The sequence below is a fragment of the Prinia subflava genome, chromosome 1 (genome assembly GCF_021018805.1).
Source record: "Prinia subflava isolate CZ2003 ecotype Zambia chromosome 1, Cam_Psub_1.2, whole genome shotgun sequence".
Lineage (NCBI taxonomy): Eukaryota > Metazoa > Chordata > Aves > Passeriformes > Cisticolidae > Prinia > Prinia subflava.
Window position 1 is genome coordinate 99,223,241 of NC_086247.1, and position 18,470 is coordinate 99,241,710.

At 40.9% G+C, this 18,470-nt stretch overlaps 1 protein-coding gene across 1 annotated transcript in view; it reads right to left on the minus strand.

Moving 5' to 3' along the window:
- Positions 1-751: 751 nt before the first annotated feature.
- Positions 752-18,470, minus strand: part of LOC134554516 (amphiphysin) — a 58,249-nt gene continuing 40,530 nt past the window's right edge. The window contains exons 16-21 of the mRNA XM_063405106.1: positions 18,091-18,204; positions 15,251-15,307; positions 8,440-8,577; positions 6,907-7,173; positions 4,491-4,592; positions 752-1,911 (exon numbers count right to left, since the gene is read on the minus strand). Of these exons, the coding sequence (XP_063261176.1) occupies positions 1,804-1,911; positions 4,491-4,592; positions 6,907-7,173; positions 8,440-8,577; positions 15,251-15,307; positions 18,091-18,204 (786 nt within the window). The 3' untranslated portion in view covers positions 752-1,803. The remainder of the gene's footprint in view (positions 1,912-4,490; positions 4,593-6,906; positions 7,174-8,439; positions 8,578-15,250; positions 15,308-18,090; positions 18,205-18,470) is intronic.

Below are 18,470 nucleotides of genomic sequence, written 5' to 3' on the forward strand. Positions count from 1 at the left end.
AGTACTTATGCCTGCTACTTGCTCATGCTCTGCCTGCACATAGCAGAGGGGACAGCCTTGTAAAGTGTCCTTCAGCCAATGATTGTTCCTTCCCAACCCCATCTATCTAAACTACCCATCACAGTGGCTTTCTTCTAATGCCTTGTTCCCTGCATCAGCAAGACACTACAAAATTTTCACTAAGAACAAGCTTAATGAGACTTTTATTTAACATCTTTCTGACATTTGGGCATCACAATCACAGCATCCTGGAATTGAACGAAACCAGATACTGTTTGCATACAAGATGACCAAAGTACAATGAAAAATAACTGAATTCCTAGGAAAATATAGATGTTCCTAAATATTTGCAGTTTCCATGCCTCAGCAAACACAATGGAGCAGATTTGTGGAGAAATTACTTTCCACATGAAAAAAGTGGACAAGTGAAAAATTACTAAGAGGTAAAGATCTTCAGCTGAGTGATGGTTAAACACAGACAAGCTCCATTTCTCAGTGGACAGGTACTAGGTGACAGTCAGAGTAAGGAACAGGAAGAGCAGCAGAGAGACATGCTGAGCTGGGGTTCAACACCTTTTGGAACTCTGGCCACAACTAGGGTTGAGATCAAGAATTTAGATCTTGCACCTGTTGTGCTGTATTCTTTCAGAAAAAGAGGTGTTAAATTAAGATTAGATTATATAATACAATGTACAAATTATATGGACTTCCTATAAAAATTCAAAAGCACCACAGAAGAAACAGCTTCTTTGGACCAAAAGTTTATTTTTAATGACACAGCACTGGAAAACATAAGTTACAGATGACTTTTTGATACAGGATACATTATATATCTTACTTTAAAAGGTTCTGTGAAGGTACACTGCATAAATACATATAGTGAAAATATATTGTGTTTATTTATTCTCAGAGATTAGTTCTGTTTCTTTTCGAAAATGTATTCAGCCAATTAAATAAAAAAGTATAGATTAGCATCATAACAACTCCCCCATCCAGGTTATCTCATTGTAACTACTGCAGCTGGAAGAGGAGACCGAGCCATGCCTTCTCAAAGGTTAGCGGCTTTGATGATGTTATTCATCTTCTAAGAATGAAAATTTCACATTACGAACACAGATATTGTATCATGTTTTGGCAATGGAGCAGCTAGTTTTCTTTGAACAAAACTGTTTCCTGTAATGCCAGACAGTGGAAGAGCAATGCATGTACTGGATGACACTACACAGCTAAAGAACTACAAAGAAGTTGTGTAAATGCATATATAGCCATATGCACTCATATATACACATATAAACTCTTGTGTATATATATTATGCATGTCCAAAAATAACACTGAAAAATGTTGCAGTTGTTAACTATCTTTTAAACACATGAAACTTATAATAGTTTGACCTTATAACTACAGGATAATTAATTAAATCTTCTGCAGTGCAACAGAATACAATACACTTAGTGCAGAGAAGTTAAGTTTTTCGTATTAAGGAAGCTAATTTCAGATTTCATGGGAAAGGATCAAATACAGGATCACCATAGCTCTGACGAAGCACAAACAAACCTGTCGCCACATACTTGTGAACAATAAGGACATTTCATTTTTATCTGACTTTTTCCCCATGTACTGCTCCACAAATTACAGCGTAACTGTTTGCATTCATGCTTGTTTGATATGTTTCAACTAGCTTTGTCTGGCACCAGTCTGTAAACCATTAACAGCTTCAACTACAAAAAGATGGGCTCCTGTGTTTCAAAGAGGTAAAAACCTACTGACTTGAGCTTCATACTACATTTCTCTGCCTGGGAGAACTACTCCAGATGGCGTGTGAAGTTCTCTGGGAAAAGTCCTTTATAACTATTTACATCTCTGTACTGAAGCCAGTCGGATTCCTTAATGCCAGTCAACCAGCCAGCCTCCTGCAAAGAAAAAGACAGAGCCTCTTAAATTTCAGGTCTCCCTCCATTCCTCACTATGAGCTTCAGATCTGAAGATGTTTCAGAATAACATGGCTAAAAGATTTGGTGTTTTGGTTAAAAAGCAGCCTCTAATTTTGCACAGACCATTTTCTCTGTTCTGCCAGACCACAATTCTGTGAGACCAAGTGACTGCAGGCATGCGATACAGCTTTTAGCCCATCTAACTCCTGGCTGAACCTAATGTTCTAGGTGGGGGGAAGAACAGTTCTGAATCCTAATTTTTTCCCCAGACATATATTTTCTCTCATTTATCTCTTTTATCTCATGTATGAACAATCAGAAGAAAGAACAGTTCTTCTAGTCTCAGGAGTTACTATCTCTGGAAAATATGTAATTATTTTTCAAAGAACTCTTGGAACCTAAACCAGGACTTGACAAGCAAAATATCAACAAATCACCAGCAGTCCAAGCAAACAAAAGAGAGATTTCTTATTGGAAAGTACTGGATTCTCTTAAGTGTGATAAATTCTACCTGGAATAAAATAATTTGGGTATTTTTAAAAGTGACCAATCTAATCTCACTAACTAAGAAACTCCGTATATTTTTCCTTTAAAGAAAAGGATCTGGAGCAAAGCCATGGCAAACAGAACTTCTAATGTTGGCGTATTATTATTGCACAGACAGTACACATGGAGACAGAATAGCTTGAACAGATCATCACATACACCATCATGTCATGATTGGGGGCTGGCTGCATGTGCTGGTGGGGGCTGTCTGCCCCCAAATTAGCATCATTAAAGTGGATTCAGTTATCTATGACACTGGATGAGTATGTTTAAGTGGGGACATGTTTTTGAAGCACGTGGAATATCTAAGAGATGGAGGAAATGCAGCTCTTTAGCATACACAGCATAGTCTGTAGGAAGGAAAACATAGTTTTACTGGGTAAACACAAGACTATGGGAAAAGACACTGGGTGGGACTGGTTTGCTTCAAATGGAGGTTCATATTACCAGGTGTATTGGAATTACAGCTTTAGACAGGTCAATTTTGAAAGAGAATAAAGAACAACAAAGATAAGCCTCTACAGAAATCAACAAAGTATCTGGCAAAAGACTAAAGTATTTAGCTTTGTGGTGATGTTAGACATGAACAGGGGAAATATGTAATGTGCAATAAATATATGAAAAGAGTGGCTTCAGAAACATAAATATATAAAGGTTTTTTAGGGATTTTCTCCATCACTGCACACAATTTACTTCAATTAAAGCTAATGGGAATTTCAATGCACATGAGAAGAAGGAATATACTTTATGGACTCACCAAGCATTATCATGTATTTAACACCTAATATCCTTGCGTAAACAGACTAAAGTTAGAGCATATTTTGCTATCCTTAGAGCAGTGTCTTATTCTGCAAATACAATGAAATCAATTGAACTGCCTGTGAGGTAAGACAGCATACAGAATTTGAGTAGGGATAATAGATTTCATTCCAATAAAAAGAGCTATGTACCTGCTGTAGTATAAATATTTTGTTCTGAAATAAGTAAAAAAAAACCACTCACAAAAGCCAAGCATTTTTTTCTTGAATTAAAAGAAAGCACAGCAGAGAGGACTGATAATTACCTACCTTTGAACAGCATCAATCAGCAAAACAATTTCAAACACAATTCTTAGGACTCATATGTGCTTAGGGCATTAGTATTAGGCCTGTTTAAGAGATATTCTTCATTCAGAGCAGTGCTCTTAGCTGCCTGATCAGGCAGGATCCAGTCTCCCACTTCTCAATCCCCAAATCAACTGGGAGACTTCTTACCAACACTACAGGCACTAACAGATGCCCATGGGGTGGCTGGCGCTAATAGTGTACAGTACAGTGTTCTCTTTTAAAACAGCAGCCAAAATCAACATACTTCACTGCAATTTGGTTTAACATACGGAATTGTTTAAAAATTCACCTAAAATGCAACGTTAGAACAAAATCAGATGCCTTAAATGAAATTAAACTGTTGTTTAATTCAGGTTCAGGCTTCCAAGGGGCAAATTTATCTTTATCAGAGGCACATAACACAGAGCAGCATCTCTACACCTTTAGGTTATAGGACAACACAATTTGTGTGCATTGTCAGTGCTCTCTGTGGGTGAATTTGCATTATTTCTACAAATCACACATAAAAACTCTGAACATTTAGTGAGCATGTAATCAAATCTACTGGAATGTTAAGACAAGATGATATAGAACAATGCAACAGAGTTTGTAGGTCATCCTCTGCAGGAAATCTTTTGCATGCCTGTGTGTAAGTACAAAATCCACTACAATGTCGCAAAAAAACCCCCAAACCCTAAAAAATATGCTGAGGTCAGATACTGCTAATAACATGTATCTGTGACTTCAGGTGTAGTCAGCTGTGCCATTTAGTCTCAAATGAAACTACATACAAAGGCATAAGCAAAATCTTTGTCTTTTCTTACAGTAACGTGATTTTGAATACACAGTCCCATTAACTATAATCTGCAAGAAAAAAAGTTGAGACAAAGAAAAATGTTAACAAAAGCAAAAACCCCATGTTTTTACCTGATCAGCTGTGGTCTCAGAAGGAATCACTAGCACAATATCTCCTCGTTTTAAATTAAGCTCATCACTGTTAGCTGCCTCGAAATCATGTAGAACTTCAACCTGAAGAAAATAACACCACACATACAGATGCGATCTAAATGAAGACACTTTCTCAACAAAGTTAACTGTTAAATCTGTACTGAAAAAAAATTGGTCTTTATGCAAACCTATGGCTATAGACAAGTACGTTTGAACTATCATAGAATCATGGAATGCTAAAGGGTTGTAATGGACCTTAAGGGTCATCTAGTCCTAACCACTAGGTTAGACACTTTCCCTCACACCAGGTTGCTCAAGGCCTTATCCAACCTGGCTTTGAACACTGCCAGGGCTGGGGCATCCACAACATCCCTGGGCAACCTGTTCCAGTGTCTCACCACCCTCACAGTAAAAATTTCTTCCTAGTATCTAATCCAAATTTCCCTTCTTTCAATTTGTACCCATTACTCCTTGTCCTACAAGGAACTACAGTTCCTGATGAAGAGTCCCTCCCCAGCTTCCCTATAGGTCCCATACAGATACTGGATGTTTGCCATGAGGTCTGCATGGAACCTTCTCTCCTCCAGACTGAACAGCCCCAATTTTTTCAGCCTATGTTTGCAGTGGACCGGTTTCAGTCCTCTTATCAACCTTGTGGCCCTCCTCTGGATTTGTTCCAACAATTCCATGTTTTGTTCTTATGCTGGGGACACCAGAACCATATGCAGCACTCCAGGTGGGATCACACAAGAACAGAATCACCTCCTTTGATCTGGCATAAATTGATAATAAAGGCATTGATTCATGTCAGTTTTTTATGCCGTTCCTTAGAAGCAGGAACAACTTAAGGATAGTTTCCTTTCCTGAGACTATCAGAAGAAACTTAAGATCCTTTCTCAAGATTACAAGATCTCAAGGGCAGATGATACTGCAACACCCCAGAAGTCCTGCCTCTTGGACAAGGCCTGCCACTGTCATTCCTCCCATGTAAGGAACTTTATTAAATTACCCATTGTCATTACGAGATCTGCGAGAGGGGTGGTAGGATTTTACAAATGAAATTGAGAAAGATTCTCAGGAACTTTATTCTCTCATTCTCTTGTGGCCACTGCTGTATTGCTCTTCTTGTGAACATCCATAAAAATTTGAGTCAGTCATATAGTACCCATTGCAATAAGGGATCAAAGAGGCGAGTAGTGGGAACCCTACTTAATGACTGCCCTTGAAGGAACTCCCACTTACCAGAAGATGGGTATGCCAAACATATCTGCCTTTCAAATGGCTGAGCATTCAAACACTGGCAAGATCAAAATGTCATTGTGAACAGACCATTTTAAGTAAATGGTTTTATCTCCTTAAAAGATAGCTAATTTTCTCAAAGCACAGACAGTTCCATGATAACTCTTCAGTTAGAAAAGAAAGTGGCATTGAAAACCACATTGCAAGCTTCTGCTTTTCCTTTTCTATGTCTGACCCAAGAGAGGTCATGGGATGAAAAGCAAAAGAGTAACTGTGTCAGCATGTTTGAGTTGCATGATCCTGTTTACCTTTACCCTACTGTTATCCACAAAATTTGCAGAAAATATTGAGCAATGAGAATAGATCAAAAAGAGTTGTATACTTAGAGAGTGCTACGGGACTAATTAGTCTGAACTATGCAAATTATAGTAGGAAGCATGTAAAGTTCATTCATCCTCAAGGAGCTTTTCTGCTGCTCAGTGATTCTAAATGAAAAATATTTTCAAAGAACCTTGTGAACCAGGAAACCCTGGGGTTTTTGCCAGCCAAGGAAAGAATTTCTCTTATGCCTCTTTAAACTTTCTTGTTTGATTACCTTAATAATTTATATTATTACCAAAGTTATTGAATGACATTTTGGCTTCATTTCCATTAACTGTAGCCATGGGTTTCAACAGAATCAGTACTTCCACTACAGATTTTTGGGCCAGAAAAAAGCCATTTTTTAAAATGATCACAGAATCATAGAATGGTTTGGGTTTGCAAGGGAGCTTAGAGATCAAATAAATTGTTAGCATATCAGATATATCATTAGCATATATCAACAATATTCCAGATTAATTATGTGGCAGTGCAGTTTTATTCAATATATTAATTTTCAGCAGTCATTTGGTGAGCTTCAAGAGTTCTTGTACTTCAGTGAATCTTACAGCTACACAAGGATGTGCACAGCAACAAGCATGCAGAAAATGTATCTCCTCAGACTTTATTTATAAAGCAACAATACAATATTACAGTTGTAATTGCATGTATTTATGTGTGCACATAGCTGATAAACTAAGAATCCTTTGCCCTCAAGAAATCATGACACTACCTGTGCAGACAAGACACTTCCACAGAAGCTAGAGATATCTAAAAGAAGAATGGAGAAGCAGACCTTATAGAGAAAACCAGGTGGTATTGCTAAAGCTGCATTTTCTGCGGGAACAGGCTGATCCTGAGAAAGTGCAGCCTGGATTTCTTCAGCAGGTTTCTGATCATTTCCAGCTTGGGAAGTTTCACTGAGAGAAGTGTCAGCGACCTGAGCGCCCATCTCTATTGTGGCATCTTTGGACTCATTCATGATGACTTCGTGCTCTTCTCCCTCCCCCTCATTGTTTGAGGCTGGCTCTATTACTACTGAAGGGATGCTGCTGACCCTTTCCTGGAAAAAAAAAAACCAACAAACCAAAAAACAAATCCCTCTCAGAAAAGAAATGCAAAACTATTTAGTACTTTATTTCAAGCAGGAAAACACTATTGTTTGTTTTTGCATAGGGCATATTATAAGAATTTCTTTTTATTCTCTGCCATGAATTCTTAAGACAGAAAACAGTATTTGTGCAAGAATGTCAAGGAATAATATTCTCCCTGTTATCACTGCTCCCCTTAATCCTCCTAAACGCACTTCACACATTATTGCACTAAACAATAAAAATTCTCTGTAGGTAGCCTGGGCTTCATTTTTAGTGTTCCTGGAAATTACCAGACCCTTTTCCTTCATTCTGCTCTTTAGTTTCAGCAGGCTTCAGTGAAGCCAGTAGCTCCAGTACTCACTGTACTGTTTTTATTTGGAAATCAAAGTTGGCAGGATAATAGAGATAGAAGCTGATAAAGGAAGGAAAAATGACCTATTTCTTTGACTGAAGGGATCTCTCCTGATTTACAGCAACATAGCTGGGAGCAGAGAAAATAAAATATCTAAGTAGCATCTGACCAAAAATGAATTCCAGTAAAAAAAGCATTTAACAAAACTTGTTGGAGCACCCAACCTGAACAAAACATGTTCACTTATCCTCTTCGAGACCATCTTATCTTGGAGCACAGTTGAAGCAGAATATGCAATGAAAACAGGTGGTAACTGGCTGCCCAGGTACAGGGTCTGCTCTAGCAGGTGTTTGCCAGCTCCTCAGAGGTTGCAGAGGAAAAGGCAGCAGGTCAGATAAGGATAGATGGCTTGACTGCCATGACTTAAAGGAAACAAAGTAATGCAATTGATAGGACACGATGCCAGGATATAAGAAAAATCCAGTTGTTTCTCTGCCTATTTCTCTCCCAGAAAGCCCTATGTTACGTGATAAAAGTTATCTCCACAGAGGAGCACAGAGAGACAATAGTGGGGGACAGCCCAAACAATATACTGTCTATGCTGCTCACAGGGCCATCATGGGGCCATCAAGTCCCATCTTCATAAGCCTAGGGGAGTACAGAGACACGAAGGCAGGCACAACCCAAAGTAAGGACTTAGAAGAAAGAATACCCTGTATGAGACCTTCCTAGGGCCATCCCAAGAGAACATCAACCTTGCTTCTGGTTGAACCTGTACTGGTTGAACTTGGGGGGACAGAGCTGCAGTAGCCTTGCCTCATTTGGGCTGCTGAATCTGTCCTTATTCGCCTAACACACCCTCCCATGCACTGATATGAGTTACCTGAGACATATCAGCCTCTTTTTCTTCTCCCTGAGGTTTGTCACCTTCAGCAACATCCTCCTGCTCAGTGGTGGCAGCTCCTGCTGCCACAGCTGCACTGTCTTCTGATTCCACAGTCCTCTCACCAACAGGTACCACCTAAAAACAACAGAAGGTAGGGACCTTTCAGGATACAAGTTACAGATGCTTGCTGGAGAGAACATGGACCAGCCTCTGCTCTGTGACCTCTCTGTGTGATGCTGACCTACGGTCTTGAGTTCACTGGTGTTCCTCTCGATTTATGGAGAAGAGCAGTGCTGGGAACAAGCTTGTTCAGAGAAGCTGACTAACAGGTGGGAGACAGACATTTATGAAACTTCACCAGGCAACACCTAGCAGAGTCCTCAGGTGTTATGAATGGAGTAACTCTTTGTCAAAACTGTTTTCCCTCCCTTGTCTTCCAGCTGTACTGTGGAAGAAATTTACCACTGGTTTCTGCAGAGGAGGAAGAGCTTGCAAACTGTCCAGGGGTCCACAGGAAACCCCACTAGTGGAATCTGTTCTTGGGAAGAGGTTTCAAGCCTTTTCTAGCTAGTCACTTACCTCACCACAGACCTTGCCTGGCTTCAAATATCTTGCAATCTTAATTACACATTCCCTTCTTACAAATCAGGCTATGTTAGGAGAAGTAAATATATTCTACATCTGGATAAATATCAGAAAAAATTTAACCACAAAGGTCTACCGTTATGTCAGTATAAAAAGATACATAAAAGCTTATTCAGTCTGGCTGTGGCTGAATCATTTCTCATCAATCTGTGTTGAGATGTTAATGCACCATTTAATCCTGCTCTTAAAAGGTGCATAGAAAAGTACCTGCCTACTACTACATCAGTGTTTAATCCTTCATCCAGTAGAAACTGTTACTTGTTGTTGTTGGGAGACTCAAAAAGTTATTGTATTCCCTATCTATCTGTTTCTCAAATTGTGTCATGGGTTGGCACTGGCCAGATGTTAATGCACCCATGAATATATGTTTTTTCTCTAACAACTCCTGTGGGATGTGATCAGGAACAGAGCAGAGCAGGCTTAAATCTTGAAAACAAAAAAAACCCACCAAAACTTTATTAATTACATAAGAACAGGGGCAGAAATACTCTTAAACACACACAGAGACAGAAATAAAAACTTCTTAGAACATTTCTTCTCCCAGTTTCTACCTCCCCACCCATCACTTTTCACAGACCAACCTTTGGGTTTTAGATCAAACAATCACCACTCAAAAAAAACTAATCTTCAATTCAGCAAGGGAGAGAGGAGTCTCTCTCGCACCACAGACTGTTCTCCAGAACACACAGGTCTACTCCTTATGTGTTCCCATGTCACCCGTGGCACCGCCCGGAGAAGTCTGCTAAGGTGACACTCTCTTTTTCCTATGTCCAGCGCTCTCACCGCTGTCTCATAGGCCAAAACTACATACAGGGCTTTTTAAGGATGCTGCATGCCGAGCTCTCCCCCTTTTTACCCAGGGGCCGGGGTTCCAGGAGCAGGTCTGCCCTGAGGGCAGAGGGCACCACCTCACCCTCCCCCTCTTTTCTCTGCTCGCTCCACTCTTCAAGTGCCAATCACTGTAGCAAAAGCAAGGGCAGCTGCATCCACCCAAAAATGCAGTTTATGTTCAAAAGAGACTTAAGTTCAGTCCATGGCTGACATTATGCAAGAGAAGTCCAGCTCAGAAGGCTACTCCTCTCATTCTTCTATCGGGTTCCTTCCAATCATGCTTTATCATCTCAGTCTCAGGCCGCTTCCCTCTCTCCGAAACCACCAGTCATGAGAATCAATGTCTAAGAAAAGTTTCTTTCTGCCAAGCAAGGGTTAACAGTTTTTTCTCGGCAGGGTGCTGCAGGCTGAGGCACTCCCAGGCTCGGCAAATCCCACGTGGCTCGGCACCTTCTCCCGGAGTTTGGGGGTGGAGGGGGGTGAGCACACACAGAGGGCACTTCCACAGTTTTCCACCCCTCCATCCTGGACGGGGCAGCTCAGTTCCAGTCCTGTCTCCTCTCTTCCCCCCCCCCCCCCCGGGGCTCCGGCTTACCTGAGCCAACCACGTGTTTCCCCTCCCCCACCCAGCCTCGTGGCCGGGCAGGGGAAGGAGGCCTGACACGTCCCTCTGCTGAAACCGGGATCTGAAAAGAGGCCGAACCCCCTTGGGGGTCCTGCTTTTAACTCTTTGTGTCCTCAGAGGCGTGTCCAAACCTCCGAGTGACCAATCCAGGTGCCAGCAGAAAAGCTGATCACTGATTGGACTGCCCACATCCCCCTGGAAAAAATTCACCCCCCCTGCAACCACGACAAATTGTTACTGTCTCTTTAAGACCCTGCAGCTGGAAAAACTGGGGTGGGATGCTATTATGGGCATTATTAAAGTCTGCTCTAGCAGGCAGCTTGTCCCCTTTTGCTGCATGGTTTTTGCTTTGCTGGCTGCTTGGTCTTTGCTGAAGCAGAGGCTTTTTCCTTTTTGGGTTCTCTTCATATTTTTGTCTTCTTCTTCCTTGTCTTGGAGAGACTGAAGTTAGAGGCTTTGAGCTGCCTTGGGATGAATCCTGCAGGTGCCTGTCTGCAGTCAAGGTATCGCGCTGACAATAGTGCAGAAGCCCTGGCACTGGCCTGGGTTGTCAGCCATGGGTGGCCCCTGCCCAGCTGCTTTGCCTGGCCCTGCCTGCCCTGCTGTCTCCTGCTGGAATTCTGTAGGCTGAAAAATGTCAGGTTTTCTGTTCTAAAAAACACTAACCCTCAAGCAAGTACCACATTTGACTTGAGGCTTGGAACAGGCTTCTGAAATTGAGTGACAGCACTGGGGTTGTGGGTGTGTAGTTTGAATAGTATTGTGTGATCTCACAGGGTGAAAAACTTAGATTTGATATTTTTGTATATAGTAATATATGTGGGGCAAGATGGAGGACTTTGAGCGTAGTCTAAGTCCTTCTTTACCTTCTTGTTCATGATTTTGGGTGTTTTTTTCTAACTGGGTGAAAAGAGTCCACATTGTGGGCCTTGGGTGGTCATTACTGGGTCAAAAATATAAATAATATAGCTGTAATCTCATTATTGGGTGATCAGTGCCTAAATAGCCCTGGAAAGAGTTAGAGGCATCCATTTTATCTCCATTCTCCAACTTGCTAGTTTGAGCTCATGATTTGTGAGGCTGTAATACAGATAAGAATTAATAAACACTGAGTCCAAACACAAAACTGTGACTCCAGTGTATTAATCCCAGCTCTAACATGAAGATGAGAAGATATGAAACCAACAGTCTCCTGCTGCGAGGAAGGGACTGACCCTAGAGGGGCTGTCAGGTCTTCGTCTGCCACAGGAATTGCTCCATGGGCTCCTGCCTTCCTAGAAGGGATCAGATGCCATCTTGTCCCTTTGTCTTTACTACACAGTTGCCCCTGTTGGGCGCTATCTTAGGAAAGGGTGTTTTTGCTGGCATTTTGGATCTCTCTCTATTCATAAGATTTAGCTATTTTGTATCTAGCAGTTATTCATTGTTAGCTTTTGCCTGTTCCTGTTTCATTTATAGGCAAACTGTTATTTTTTCACTTGTATCTACTCTCATTCCTTTCTTATTGGTGGAAAGGGATTTGTTGAACCTATAAAGGGAAGCAAGTCATTCCAGAGTGTTCTCCTTTTAAACTGTCTTAAACCAAGACACTTGTAATTTATGCATCCCCCTAACACTTGCATTTTTATATACGGCTTATGGTAGCATATTGGGTATATACTTACAATGGATTAATCTTAAGGTTTGGACTGTTGAACGTAAATGACAAAACTCATAGTTTCAATCTAATTAACTTCAAGACGGAATTTTTACCTTACAGCACATGTCTCAAAAATAAAGAAAAAACACTGAAGGAAAACTCTTCTCAATGTACCAATGTCAAGCCACAGCAGAAATCTCTCTGATCTCCAATGAACACTCTGATGCTCTTTGTTTCCTCAGTTAGATCTTTCCCCTGTGGATGAGGCTAACCCCACTACCTGAACTCAGCAACCATTCAAGGGCACTCTTCAGCCATTGTTTTTTAGCAACATTAAATATTCACCACTACTCCTATTTGCTGCTGTTAATTGATGTGATAAAGAAATCCTCCTGGAATCCACAAAGACAAAATATTATATGGATTTACAGAAATCTCGTGGGAACTTTAATTTAAATTGAAACTGCTGCTGCTGAAGGATGCTCTTTTGTAAGAGCAAGTAACATCAACAGATAAGGTCAGATGTTGATATTTTCTCCTATAAGGCATGCAAGTCTGCCACTCATAGCATTACCAATTTCAGCAGCCTTGATCCAGGAAGATATACAAACAAATGATGAATGCTAAAGTCCTGGAAGAGGCTAGTAGAAAAGTGTGGGAATAGAGTACACATCAGATTGATTTTACACCATGCAATTCTAAGAGCATGCTGCAGAAATTGGTCTTGCTTCCTATTCTGATTAAGATCAACAACTTTTCTATTTCTTGGATTTGTATAGACCATTTTATTTTACTAAGGTGGAGAATACTAATTCACATGAATTGGCTGACAAATGCTTCACAGCGACACTCTCACAGCCTGCAGTCATGAATCACTAAATGTATACCACAGCTCAAAATCATACAATCATTTTTTCTTGTGTCTTAGAATACAAAACTAATGAAATCCAGATGATTAAAAAAGGCATTTATAAAAGGCATGTGAAATAGCACAGAATGAACCTCACTATTGGCCTCAAATAGTACAGAAGAAATTAATACAGAAAAAAAAGGCAGGAGGTTGAATTCATACCCAGCTATGTTGAACCACATTCTTGCAGATACAGCTACTTGTATCACCTTGATTCATACTGAAAACCACTCCTACAAATCTCTTTTATACAGGTAATTAATAACATCAGGCAGTGTAATAGTATTCCAAATTAGCTATGTCTAGCAGTATTATTGAAATTTGGACAGCTGACCCATTACACCAAGCACACAAGGGAGAAAGAAAGGATCATCCAGTATAATGAGGGGTGTGATAGAACCACCAACTGCTTTAATTGCACATATGTGAATTCTTCTTTAGCCAGGATGCAGCTGATTCACACTCTCATTAACACGGCTCTCAGATCAACGCAGTGCCACAGATTCAGCAGTAGCGAGCCCAGGAAGATGAGAAGGGGTACCAAGCCTGCTGCTGGGATCTGCCAGCAGAGCTCCCTGAGATATACTCATCTTCCAGAGGCGAAGCTCTTGCCCCATGGCTGGATTTAGAACAGGAATGGGTAATTTTTATGACAGTTGGTTATAATCTCAGCTAAACTAGCTAATGTCAAGAGAGACCAATCATCAAGCTTTAGGGAATGCATCAGTTGCAAAGTCTTGGAAAATTCTGAAGAATTTGTATGCAGCTTACAGAGTATCAAAGGGACCATGCACCATTAACAGTCAAATATTGGCTTAGCAAATAACCTCATCTCTTATGGCAGCTCTTCTGCATACAGTAATACTGTTTTAAAGAAAACATGGGCAAATTCACTCTCAGATAAGAGAGTAAACAAGTAGTATCAGAATAAAGGGGGAAGACTTCAAAGACACAGCCTTGGTGCTAGCACAGCTGTGAAGCATTTCTTGCGTATTTCTTCTTGAACCAGACTTGTTGGGAGTGGCAAGGCAATGCTAGAGGAACAACACAACACTCTCTTGCACTGTGTCCACACCAAGCTGGGCTTGATCTACCACTCCCACTCTGCACATCCTTCCTATACAGTTCCACTGGCTTCCATGTGAATGTGGCAGTGCTGGTGAGGAATACAGCACCAGTGAGTCCCAAATTCACTTCCAAGTGACACTGGTATGCCCTACAGCCACAGATAAATCCTTGGCTCTAGAAGACCTAATGCTGTTTTACAGCAGGATAATGAACCTATGCCTGGACAGCTGAACTTAGCATGTTCTGAAATCAGTTCATACCTTTTTGCATGGCACCAAAATGAGAACAAAGTAACAACAAAGAAGCAGGTTGCTAGCACCTTGAGATACAAATCCTGAGTGATTAGAAACTAGGAGTTATTTCTCAGTCCCTACTGCTATTCCTGGTTTAACATGCAGCCATTCCTCTTCTGCTGCTCTCTGTGCATGTTTGAAAACATTGCAGTTTCACTTTATAAGGATTCAGAGTAAGTGCTTTTATCACCCCTAAAGAAATATAAGCAATACGCAATCATTCAAGTCCATATATGCACAGCCTAAAATATCTCACTGAGCTTTCAATTTGCTCTGTAATTTGATTTTAACTGTATCTAATGATGCTAGACTGTGCTTTAGCAAACCAGCTCATAACATGATTATTTCCAAGTATTTGTTTTAGCTCAGGGCACACTGTGCTAGGAAAAAGAAATGATTAATCATATAGTTTTTAATAAAGAAATTTACAGAAAGGCTAGGCAAACAATCATACAGAAATTGTAAAAGCTACTGGGAATCTATGCCGTGTATTTCCAAATGTCAAGAGAAACAGCATTATACCTCCTTCAGCCATGGAGCTTCTTTGTTTGCTGCCCTGAAATATCTATCACTCTATACTGCTACAACAGAGTTTATAAGCTAAATCCTGCATTGAATGAGAGGTGATCTGCTAGAATATATGCTATTGGTGCAGACACATCTGTGCAGTGTTAGACTTAAATACTACAGCTAGATCACAGTTGCAGTATTGGCCTGCTTATTGATGACATGAAAATGACAATTTTTTTGCAATGGTTGAAAATATTGAGTATATTCTTGAGTATATTCATATGTACCTCGCTTTCCTTCTCAGCAACTTCAGTTGTCTCTTTATCTCCTGTCTCGACACTCTCCTGTTTAAAAAGGAAATATGGTCATCACCTTATTCATGTTGAGGCAATGGCTACAGAGAAATTGGTATTAATCATGCTAATGGAAGCATGCCCCGTATGAGATGCAATGAAATGAATGGCTAAATGAGCTAGTATATCTATCAGGCGGAAAGATATTGCCACATATAATTTGAAATAGAAGTATTTATATGCTAAAACAAAACCCTTTACATATGTCCTCATCATCCTGGAACTGTTACGGACAATTTTACTTTTACTCCCAGTGTTCTCATAAAAACACCAGCTTTGAAGAACTGTTTACTAAACAACCTTGCAGTTCCCACCAAGCTCAAATTTCTACCACCGGTGACTCAAACTGTTTCCATTATCACCTGCTGCTGCTCCTGTAATTTACCAGGGCCTCAATGTAAACTTCATAAAATATTTCTTCCACTCATGTTGGACTGCAGGTCATTTAAAGGGGCTGTTCAAAGGATGTGGGTCACAAAGTTTGTTTTGGTTTTTTGTTTGTTTTTTGCAGAATCACTTTAGGTCCATATCCAGTGGTACATGCAGCAGGTGCCTGACATTAAAAAGAATAGGCATCAGTGGTTTTCCAGATCTGACACCCATTTAGGTGTTCAAATGATTGCATGTGCTGACCAGCAACAAACTCCTCCCAAATAGTACTTGTTACTTGTTACCAGCACCATGTCCTTTTCTACAAAAGGTCGACAGTCAAAGTCACGACAATTCAGGTTTGGTTTGGAATATTGGAAGTGCTTTTTTAGCTGTTCAGTTTTGACTCTCTGTAGACAAGGCTGTTTCTGAAGACACTCTGCTAAGCAAAAACAAGTCAAAGTCCTGTTACGGAAATCAGTTTTGCTAATAGATTTTGGCACAGCTAGGTCAGATTTTTCTACAGAGCTGTAAGGGTGAGCAGAAGTCAGTGCCATAGCCTAGAACTGAAGGCTATGGTAGTCTGAAAAGCCAGTTGGAAAAGGCTAGACACCATTAAGCCAGTCAGGCTGAAAAGGCTAACAAATTTGTTTAAATCTTGCAATATGAACCCACATAACCCGTTACTTGCAATTACATCAAGTCAGATAAACTGTTCACAGTATAACATAATCCTTACTGCAATTGTATTTGTTTTTATGCTGCAAAACTGTGTAATTACTACTTCATTTTTAAATTGTTAATTGTCATATGTCATATTTCTCTTCTCACATTTTAACGAAAAAAGGGTGAATTTGTGGAATTGCATTTTATTGAAATGGTATGCTCTGGCTCACCCCTTGAAGTGTATGGTTTATCCCAAGTCTGTAACCTCCCCTGCAGTATCGTTTACCTGTAACCTCATTGGCCTGAAGATCTATCTGTGCCCACTTTGAATCTGCCTGTTAAAGGTGCAAACGAAGAGGGCTCTCTCTTTTTGCCCTGGAGGCCTCTGGAGGCCCTGCTCCTCTCCCATTCCCTCTCCCCTTCCCTCTCCCCCTCCTTCCCCCTCTCCCTCAGTGACCATGCTGCCTTCCTGGGGTTGAACTCCAAATAAATCCTCATCTCATCAGCACCTCACCAGCCGTCTGGAGTCTCCTTGCCTGCCTGCAAATACCAACGAACCTAAGGCCCTGGGGGGCTCCCGGGGAACCCTCCCCAGGGACCCCCCTAAGTCCAAACTACAACACTAATTTGCATCTACATTAGCTTAATATTGATATCCATATGACAGTGTATCAAGTACTTACTGAAAACTGCCTAATTTTATGGTCATTTGGGCATCAGCACCCCTGCTTAGCAGCGGAAGACACAGTGTCGCCCTGAAGTGCAAGTGCAGCTCAGCAAGCTTAAACCTCTTCTAAGAACACTTATTGCACCAAACTATGCTTGATAGACAAAGAGCACAACTATGTATCTTCCATCAGCTTCTGTGGCAGAGGAACTGACCCACAAAACAAAACCCCTTTTTTCCACGCAGTTTTTCAGTAGCAGTCTTCATATCCTACCAGCAACTCATTAGAGCCTTTTAACATGTTATTGTCTTGAGGAAAGCAGGACTACAAAAACAGATGCAGTTTTCCTCCAGGGTTTCTTAGCCTGTGGGTATCACCCACCACCAAGACCTTCTGACAATAGTGGGTAGTAGAGAAACTTCTGTTGGATAAAAAACTGAGCCACCTGTATAAAAAGGGATGTTAGTAAGCAGGAAAACCCCATGCTTACTGTCTCAGACTACCTCTTGATTTGCAGTGATATTGGATGTCCTGCTTTGTTCTTCACACAGAGCTGTAATTTCTTCTTCATTTCCTGAATGCTGACACATAAAATGTCTCAAAAACTGGTGTTTGGTGTTCCCTCTTCGGCTCACAATTGGCTTCTAAAACTGTGAGCTGTGTAGACCTATTACAATAATTTTTTTTTTGGGATTAGCATGCTCCAGTAAGGACCATACAAGATTTACACTGGCTTAGTCTTGAAATGAAATGCGAAAACTGCTAATAACATAATTTAAAAATGGCATCAATTCTTTCCCCTTCTGAAATTCATCTGGCATCAAAGAACTTGTGAAACCACAACTACTTAGTCAATCTTCAGTCTAAGATGTCAAACGTAAGAGGAATGATATTTTAGGGCTGAAAGGAGGATGTGCTGGAGAGGCATGCTGTGACACAGCTGGGCACCAGAGAAACTAGCCATGGAGGATGACAGTTGAAAGGATGGCTGAAATGCAGCAAGCACATTCACCATAATAAAAGATGGCTCTGATGAGGCCTGGGAGGTGGCATGGAGGACAGATCACTCACCACAGCCTGCTCTGCTGGCTCAGCAGGGATGGCCTCCTTTTTCACAACAGCAGCAACAGCAGCAGGAGTTTCCTCAACCTTAGGTTCCCCAGGTGGAGTTTCTTCAGCCTCAGCCTTTTGTTATTGATTTTTAAGTAGATAATGAAAAAAAATGTTGAGGAGCATAAGATGTTGGGGACAAAGAGGGAGAAAGGGAACAGTGCCTGGCACAGTGTTGCTTCAGGCTCAGTCTTGCCAGGCTTTGTCCCCAGTAAAAGACAGCATGTGAAAAGTATTTTCATCATCAATGTTCTCTATGTAAAATGAGCCAGTCCTACATGCCTCCGTCACAAGGAAAGGAAGCACAGCTTCCTGAGTTGCAGTGAGAGGTAATGGAGGGG